The 9,630-nt window shown below is 43.8% G+C and overlaps 1 protein-coding gene across 1 annotated transcript in view; it reads left to right on the forward strand.

Annotated features, from left to right (window-relative positions):
• Acot12 (acyl-CoA thioesterase 12) overlaps positions 1-4,613 on the forward strand; it is a 48,060-nt gene extending 43,447 nt beyond the window's left edge. The window contains exons 15-17 of the mRNA XM_045133395.1: positions 964-1,092; positions 3,825-3,951; positions 4,145-4,613. Of these exons, the coding sequence (XP_044989330.1) occupies positions 964-1,092; positions 3,825-3,951; positions 4,145-4,294 (406 nt within the window). The 3' untranslated portion in view covers positions 4,295-4,613. The remainder of the gene's footprint in view (positions 1-963; positions 1,093-3,824; positions 3,952-4,144) is intronic.
• The last annotated feature ends 5,017 nt before the right edge of the window (positions 4,614-9,630 follow it).

Genomic DNA, 9,630 nt, shown 5'->3' on the forward strand with positions numbered 1-9,630 from the left:
TTATTTGAAAATGTTTCTCCCACAAATCTCTGTGTCAGTTGACATTCATTTAAATTGAATTTGAATGAGGTAGAAATGAATAAATTAATTCTAATTCAACTAACTTGTCTTGTATGGTTCAGGTACTGCATCAAGTGTTTTCACTTAACCCTCATAAAAGCAGCCAATATCATCATCTACATTTCACATAATGAGATGGGGGCCAGGGAGAGGGCTCAGTCAGGACAGTGCTTGCTGCACGAGGGTGAGACCGGAGTGGATGTGCAGCCCTACACCAAAGCCCAGTGTGAAGGTATGCATGTCGTTCCAGACACCAAGCAGGGAATGCCTGGAGATTGCTGGCCAGCTGGACTGGCCAGACTGGAGAACTCCGGGCCCAGGGGAAGACTTTGTCTCAAAATACAAGACAGAAGTTGAGACCAATATTCAACACCAGCCCTCTGGCCTACATGTGCGCATGCACGCACACACACACACACACACACACACACACACACACACACACACACAGGGAAATAGTAGATTATTTACCTCACACAACATAACCATTAAGTGGCAGCTGGTAGTCAAAAGCAAGTTGTTGACACTTAGTGCTCTTTATAACATACAACCTGAGTCCTTGACTAACAGTACAACACACTAATTTTCAAAATGTTTTGTTTGATCCTAGAAATGGAGATTTTGTTTTTAGAAAGCAACTTACTGCTTTTCTCTGCAACATTGAGAGCAGTAAACGTGTATTCCTATGGCCAACCCTCTCTGCCACAGGCAGAATTGCTCTTTCAGACTGGATGGCTCATGCCTGATCCTGCCCTCAAGCAATGCTGGGGGCGGGAGTGGGTTAGGTCAGCTGGACAGGTAGCTGTAGACAGCGAGCGATACTATGCAAAGTAAAAACGGAAGTGCATTTCTTCTTCCAGCATGCATAAAAGTGTGCCATTTAATACTTTTCTTTTTTCACAGATCCTGTGAACTCATAGACCAGGTGAGCGAGGATGACCACATATACTACACCACCTGCCCGGTGATGGATAGTGACAAACCCAGAGACTTCGTAGTACTTGTATCGCGAAGAAAGCCTCTCAAAGACGAGTGAGTGTGTATAGTTCAAGTGGGTTTGTGACATTTATAGAACAGAAAGGAAAAGTCGATATGTAAATAATGAGTCCAAGAGAGCCGTTTCTGATCTTGAATCATGTTCATTTTATTTCTACATGGATTCATATTCAGCATTAAAAGTTATGCACTGGGGCTCAGGAGATGGTTTCGTGGTTAAGGACCTTGCCTACAAAACCAAAGGACCTAGGTTCAATTCCCTAGGACCCAGTAAGGCAGATGCACACGGTAGCATAAGCGTCTGGAGTTTGTTTGCAGTGCCTGGAGGCCCTGGCATGCCCATTCTCTCTCTCTCTCTCTCTCTCCCTCTCCCTGACTGTAATAAATACAATCTTTTTAAAAAATTAAAAGAAAAAGTCAAGTTAAAAACTATATTTGTGGGGCTGGAGAGATGGCTTAGCAGTTAAGTGCTTGCCTGTGAAGCCTAAGGACCCCAGTTCGAGGCTCAGTGCCCCAGGTCCCATGTTAGCCAGATGCACAATGGGGCGCTGCCACGGACTGACTCTCGGGGAGATCAGGACTGAGGGAGAACAAGGGCGAAGGCTCAAGGAGAACTCGGGATTTGGCGAGGAAATGACAGACAGACACACTCTAAGTTGAATATGCTGCTGCGATTTACTGAAGTTTTCATTAAGGTTTTATATAGATTGAACAAGTGATCTCAAGAATTATTAATCTAAACAATCTTAAGTATTGTTCTATTCTATACATGCAGTGTTTATCAGGCAGGAAATGTACCCATTTTCTGAGAAGCGCATCTCGCACCATTGACCACATCATTATATGAACAGAAACTAGGGCAAAAGGTGTAAGATGAATAACAGGTTACTTATTTCTTATACCCCAAGGACTGTTATGCTCCAAGGACTGTCCCAAACCATCTTTTTTCCACTTATTAAATCATTTATATAATCCTCATATTTATTATAAAAGTGTTTCCATCCAAAAGACCACCAATATTTTAAGGCTGGTGTAATACTTTCCAGAAATTCCCTTCTTACTTGTTTATTGTATAAACACCAAGGCTTACGCTCCCTTGCTAAGCATTCCATAAATGGAAGAGAATGCCATAGCCTCCTTTTTCCTTTATAATTCACCCATCTATTACCGAATTCATCATATCCACCCTCATAGGGGAGTGGATCTAAGTAGTTTCCAGCTCTAGGAGTCCACCATCTGCCCTTGATCAAGTACTGAACATATCCCCCAGGAAGTTTCCTGGTGGGAATGCCTAAGTTTTGTAACTCCTTTTCTGTAGAACTGTCATGCTTCTTATGAACATTACCGATCAACACTTCTACTTTCATATTCTCAGGCTCAGTATCGTTCTTAAACATCATAAGCTGTTTTTGCTCTACACCATCAAAAAATTGTCCTAAAGTTAATTTTTTATTCTTAGTAGAGTTATACATTCCCTCCATTGCCCTAATTATAGGAGGGGCACATTCAATGCTCAGATTGTTCCTTGTACTCTGATTGCGTGCATGATTACTAGTAAGCGTTGAATTAGCTGTTCTTAGACAAACAACTAGAAGAAAGCAGGAAAGAAACAGAGCGCAGAAAACAGCCCATTGGCGCCAGCAATCGGGTCTTCGTGACTTCTTATGGGCAGCAGGAACCATTACAGTAACAGACTGCCAAGGGGTCACCGGGGGCATCCCTCCGAGGAGTGCTGGCCCTCTGTCCTCAGCTCTCTTCCAGTGTAGAGGCATCTTTGCTACACAGGCGAGGTCGCCGTGGACGTAGCAGGGCGCATGCGTCTGGAGTTCGTTTGCAGAGGCTGGAAGCCCTGGCTCGCCCATTCTCTCTCTCCCTCTATCTGTCTTTCTCTCTGTGTCTGTCGCTCTCAAATAAATAAATAAATAAATAAAAACTATATTTGTGTAGAGTCTACATGTGTATATTTGCTTTTTGTTATTTTTTATCCATTTATCTCAAAGTCAAGAGAGCTGCATAGTGAATTTTTTAAAAGAGAAATCACTTGCAGTGTGGGAAATGTAATTAGAGCTGAAGTAGACTGAATGCCCACTTTTACTTTCTAGCCTATTAGATTCCCTATTGCTTGGTGTTCCTTTCTCTCTCTCTCTCTCTCTCTCCCTTCTGATTTTCCAAGGGAGGATCTTGTTCTAGCCCAGGTTGACCTGGAATTTACCATGTAGTCTCAGACTGGCCTCGAACTCACAGCAATCCTCCTACCTCTGCCTCCTCCCAAGTGCTGGGCTTAAAGGCATACACCACCACACCTGACTCCTTTCCTCTTAATTAAAAAAGGGAAGAGACTGAAATTTCAACCCTCAGGGCACAATGAAACCTCAGTTTGGAAGCTGCTTCTAGCTTTGAGGATTTATTCTATTCCCTTTAATTGTAGAGAACATTCCTAACTTATGAGAGGCCCTGAATGTGATCTCCAGAACTACAGTGAAACCAAAAAATTATAAATAGATGATGGCCCTAATGACAGGACATTTCTTTCTAACAATAATTCTTCCCTTCTTATAAGAAGTAAGAACCTAAGCTGGGCGTGGTGGGCACACCTTTAATCCCAGCACTCGGGAGGCAGAGGTAGGAGGATCTCTGTGAGTTTGAGGCCACCCTGAATGACTTAGTGAATTCCAGGTCAGCCTGGGCTAGAGTGAGATCCTACCTTGAAAAAAATAAAATAAGATAAAATAAAACATCAAGTAAGAACGTGTGTTGTTTTCTTTCAGAAACACCTACACGGTGGCGTTTTCGTCCGTTGTCCTGCCGTCCGTCCCGCCGTCCCGACAGTACGTCAGAAGTGAGATCGTATGCGCCGGGTTTCTCATCCAGGCTGTCAGCAGCGCTTCATGCACGGTGCGTGGGGTGAAACGCGCGTCCATCCACTCCCGGGGATGGGGGACACCTCTCCAGTTCCCCAGGCCATGTATGTCCTCATTTCAGAGCCATTCCAGGATGCTCCCAAGGAGGACACTGTCCTGCACAAACGGCGTGAAAAGTCTACAAGCCAGTGAGAAATTAACATATTATATCTTGTTTTTTTAAACAGGTATCCTACCTGAACCAGATGTCACATAGCGTCCTTCCTTACTTTGCTGGAAATCTTGGTGGCTGGTCCAGGTCGATCGAAGAAACAGCTGCCTCATGTATACAATTCTTAGAGAATGCTGCCCACGACGGGCTAAAGAGTGCATTATGATCCACAGTGGCCCACAATTTTGTTTTGGTTTTCCGAGGTAGGGTCTTGCTCTAGCCCAGGCTGACCTGGAATTCACTATGTAGCCTCAGCGTGGCCTCGAACTCACGGTGATCCTCGTCCCTCTGCCTCCCGAGTGCTGGGATCAAAGGCCTGTGCCACCACGCCCAGCCAACTGCCCCGCGACTGGAGTTCTCACGTTTAATTCCAGGCATCATTAACCCCGACACTCTGCAAGGGTTGAGGCCACCCAGTGCTTTCGCGTCAGCCTACGCACAATGAAGTTATGAAAATGCTAAAAACCAAAAGACATCTTGTCTAGTTCCACTGATTTGGACTTGAATTAGAAGAGCTTTGAAATTCCTGTGGAAAATCTGTGGCTCTTCCAGGACAACGCTAGGAAGTTGACTGGATGCAATATGACATGTCCTATAAGATGGCACAGCATTCTTCAAAGCTATCATAAACATTTTCAGGTTACAGAAGTGAAGTGTACATTCTGTTTGAAAGTTCATAGAATATGAAACAATACTTTGCTATAAGTTGATGAATATATGGCATTTTTCTATTTGCAGCAGGCATCTATGTCAGGGGGTCTGACAAGATGTATTACATGTTGTAAAGCTTCAAATTAGAAAGGCATTAAAGCATAATGGGATCCAATCAATTTTAGTAATGGGAGCTACTTTACCAGTGTCATTTTACATATATTCCAGGTGGATGTCCAATTTAGTATCACTACTATATGCACGCCCAGAAAGGACGTAAAATGTGATGTTGTGCAGAAAGAGAGCATTAACCAAGCGCTCCTTTCATAGCCATCACGTTAGCACTTTATCCCCTGGGCTTCGCCATTCATCATTCTGCTCTGTGATGTGTCTTAACTCATAAGACACAGCAGAATATGTCAAGGTAGCCTCCTTTAAAGGAGAGCTCTTAGAAATTGAATGAGATAGCAATTAAAACTGAGAGCACTTAACAGGTTAGATAGAGCCCGTTGTTAGTTCGCCAGATCTCTACCTCTGCCCCACTTCTCCCTCCCCTCACCCACTCACAAGGTTTGGGGCTGGTTACAAGTATTTCTGTCTGTCTGTGTGGAAGTTTTCATGTACATAAACTTTCAGACTGTGCTGTGATTTTATAAATTAATATTTATATGAGAACAGATATGTAGGTTAAATGATTATGTACTACACTGCATAATTTTTAAAAATTTGACAATATTTTTGCATTTAAAATGTAACTAAAATTAGAAATAAAGAGGTTATATTATATTAGAATTTTATATTACTAAATTTCAGACTTCTGCAGTTAGTACATGTCTAAATATCTGCCTAGCCTTGGTCTTTAAATGTATATATATCTCAATTGTACACATGGATATATGCACAGATATTATACACATGTGTGCGTGTATATTTGCTTGTGTGCACGTGTCCTGTAAGTGCTGTGTGTGTACATGCGTGAGCATGTGCCCTTGCACCACCCCATGCATCGGCCTGCAGTGAGGACCGCTCGCTTGCCTTTGCTGCTGAAGTGGAACATCAGGCGTCCTGCTCCATTGCTGTTTGCATTTTGAGTTGAAGTCTCATAGTGACATTGGAGCTCGCTGGGTTTTGTTTTGTTTTGTTTTTTGTAAGACTGGTGACTCCCTGGTCTTGGTGACTTTTGTGGGACTGGGTTTATAGCCTCGCTTTGTAACCATGCCCATACGTCTGCTTGGGATCTGGGGGTTGAACTGTGTTTCAGGTCCCCTCAGGCCCTCATGCTTGTGCAGGAAGCTCACTGGACCACTGAGCCATCGCTCTGTCCTGAATTATATACGTATTGTAAAACTGTTCCTGAACAAGAGCACAAATGTTATGAAGCTGAAGTAGTAGGTTACCCTTATCTGGATCACATGGAACCATGAAGATGTCACTGTCTCTGATTTATTGTGTCCCACCTTATTCATGAAAGATGTCGCCCAGTACTCCCAAAGGATGCCTAAAACCACTGAGAGTATGAGACCCAGGATCATAACACAATAAGAGAATAGCAGTAACTGGGCTGGAGGGATGGCATAGCTGTTAAGGCGCTTGCCTGCAAAGCCAAATGACCTAGGTTCGATTCCCCAGGACCCACGTTAGCCAGATGCACAAGGGGGCACATGTGTCTGGAGTTCGTTTGCAGTGGCTGGAGGCCCTGGCACACCCATTCTCTGTCTGGCTATCTGCCTCTTTCTCTGTGTGTCACTCTCAAATAAATAAATAAAAATGAGAATTGGGGGCTGGAGAGATGGCTTAGCAGTTAAGCACTTGCCTGTGAAGCCTAAGGACCCCGGTTTGAGGCTCGGTTCCCCAGGTCCCACGTTAGCCAGATGCACAAGGGGGCGCATGCGTCTGGAGTTCGTTTGCAGTGGCTGGAAGCCCTGGCGCGCCCATTCTGTCTCTCTATCTGTCTTTCTCTCTGTGTCTGTCGCTCTCAAATAAATAAATAAAATTTTTTTTAAAAAATGAGAATAGCAGTAACTACTAATAAAGCAGAACAATGGTAACAACATGTGAAAACGAGTGACAGGAACACAGACTCTCTCTCAGGCAACCTCCCTGTGTTGTGCTGTCACCCCCCTTTGTGAGGAGTAGAGAAGGCAGAATGCCCGCAGTGCCGCTGAGCTGAGTGACATGCTCCCATGTTGACATAGCAACCACTGTCTTTGACCTTACTCGATCACAAACACTGTACTATGCTAACTGTACTATTCCTGAGCGACTGACCGAGTGGCAGTGAAAACTCTGTGGATGTGCCCGGTGACCCTGGCAGAACAGAGCAAGTCTTATTTCATCATATTCGTCAGAATGGTTCCCAAATAAAACATCAATTGTTTACTTCTGCAGTTTTGCATTTAGTATTTTCAGACAGTGGCTAACAGAGCCACTGCGACCATGAACAGCAAAGTCACCAGGGCAGACTGGCTAGCACAGGCCCAGCCTCAGCCCGCATGCACGCCACAGGCCGTGCACCATTAGGATAGGCATTCGCCACGTGGACTCTTAGAGTCAAATAAGTGTCAAAATTCAGTTCTGTGGGATGGAGACACGGCTTAGTGGTTAAGGCATTTGCCTGCAAAGCCAAAAGACCTCAGTTTGACTCTTCAGGACCCACGTAAGCCAGTGGCACAAGGTAGTGCATGCATCTGGAGTTTGTTTGCAGTGGCTGGAGGCCCTGGATCGCACATTTTCTCCGCCCCCCCCCACTCTGCCTCTTTCTCGCTCTCAAATAAATAAATAAATAAATAAAATACAGTTTTTAAAAAATCAGTTCCAGCTGGCCATGGTGGTGCACACTTTTAATCCCAGCACTCAGGAGGCAGAGGTGGGTGGATCACCATGAGTTTGAGACCACCCTGAGACTACATAGTGAATTTCAGGTCAGCCTGAGCTAGAGTGAGACTCTACCTCAACCCCTCCCCACCCCCGCCAAATATATATATATATTACACACTTCTAGACGGTGCAAGTTCCCCCAAGGGGAAGGGATATACTGATCAAATCATGAATAAAATACATAAATAATATGGAATAATATATATATATGTATATATATATATGAATCAGTTCCTCAGCCATACCAGCCTTATTTCAAGTATCTGGCCAGAGACTGCTGTACTGGACCAAACAGGTGTATTTGTGAGTCATTAGATAGTGTTGGCCCACTCAGTTTGCTCCAACCTTACAATGCAGCCAGGTCCTGCTGTTTTTCCATTTTCAACTGTCCTCATATCAGACAATTCCTTCGAACCTTCCTTAAACACTCCACATGTATGCTTCTGAACAAAGACAGAGGGCTCGCCCACCTGGCTATTACTTAGATCATTCACCATGGCCTCAATTAAGGTGTTCATTTTGGGGATTCTTTGTCTTTTAGGACTTTGAAAAGACAGCAGTGAGCTATTTTCTTCTTGGGATATTCCAAAAATAAGAACTCTATTGTCCAAAATAATGTCGCAATAAAGTAAGGCCTTCCAGTTTTAAATTCAACAGCATTTGGTTTGCACTTATTTTTAATTTTATCTTATGTATTTATTTATTTTAGAAAGAAAGAAAGAGGAAGAGAGAGAATGGGTACATCAGGGCCTTTAGCCACTGCAAATGAACTCCAGACGTATGCGCCACCTTGTGCATCTGGCTTACGTGGGTCCTGGGGAATCAGACCAGGGTCCTTTGGCTTTGAAGGCAAGCACCTTACCCGCTAAGCCGTCTCTCTGGCCCCCTACATTTCTTTTTTAATAGGACGATGACTACATACTCATTCATCCAACAAATCTTTACTGAGAGCTTTCTTATTGCACACTTCTAGAGAGTGCAAGTTCCCCCAAGGAGAAGGGAAATACTGATCAAATCATGAATAAAATACATAAATAATATGGAATGTTAGAAGAAGTGCTCTATGCAAAAATTAAACAGGGCAAGGAAGATGAGTGCTGGGAAGGAGTTGGAGGTTGTTGGTGTTTCAAATGAAGTGGTCAAAGACACTTGAGCAAATATCAGAAAGAGGCCCTGAGCCATGAAGATAGAGCTCCAGCTTCAGGATTAACTGAGCCAAGGGACTAGCTACAGTCAAGTACCTGTGTGTAATGCTTCTGGAACAGTCTAGGACAAGCAGAGAAGCTGGTGAGACTGCAATGAAGAGCTAATGAAAGGCAGTTGACTAAAGACAACCATCTCTTCCTCTCTGGCACTCTGGCATTAAAGAAATAGTGCTGTTGCAGGGTTAGCCTCTGCGCGAATGTCACAGTAGTCATGGCGCTTGGACAAAGGGTGGCGGACACAGACAGACAGCCGTGCTTGCTTTACATTGTATTGCATTACAGTGCCCTGGAGGAATGCTGAAGATCACATGGGGCTTTTATGATGGTGTTTTTCAAGTATTTAGAACAAGACTGAAAGCCTTTTGATTAGGAAAGAAACCTCATTCCTATTCATTTTTCACAGTTGCTGTCTACATCCACATATTCTTTCACCTTTGTTGTAGGAGAGAAATCTAGAGGTAGAAATGTGAAACTTTACTAGCTCATAGGTACCCTGGTAACTCAAACACCTGTAAGAAATGACTGATTTTTTCTAAATGTAGTAAGTCAGAGTGGTTTAAAGTATCACACGAGTCTGTTCATATTTATCATTGCATATTGCGAAAAACAACCTGGCGTGGCATCAGGGGAACAATGTCACAAAGCTACACGTGGGACTGCAGAGATGCCTCAGTAGAAAAGGGGCTTGTTGCTCCAACCTCCACACCAACTTCAGACTGAGAGGCTCTCATGCAAAATACTGGGAGCTGGGAAGGCATCTATAATCCCA

This window comes from Jaculus jaculus, chromosome 14 (genome assembly GCF_020740685.1).
Source record: "Jaculus jaculus isolate mJacJac1 chromosome 14, mJacJac1.mat.Y.cur, whole genome shotgun sequence".
In the NCBI taxonomy this organism is placed as follows: domain Eukaryota; kingdom Metazoa; phylum Chordata; class Mammalia; order Rodentia; family Dipodidae; genus Jaculus; species Jaculus jaculus.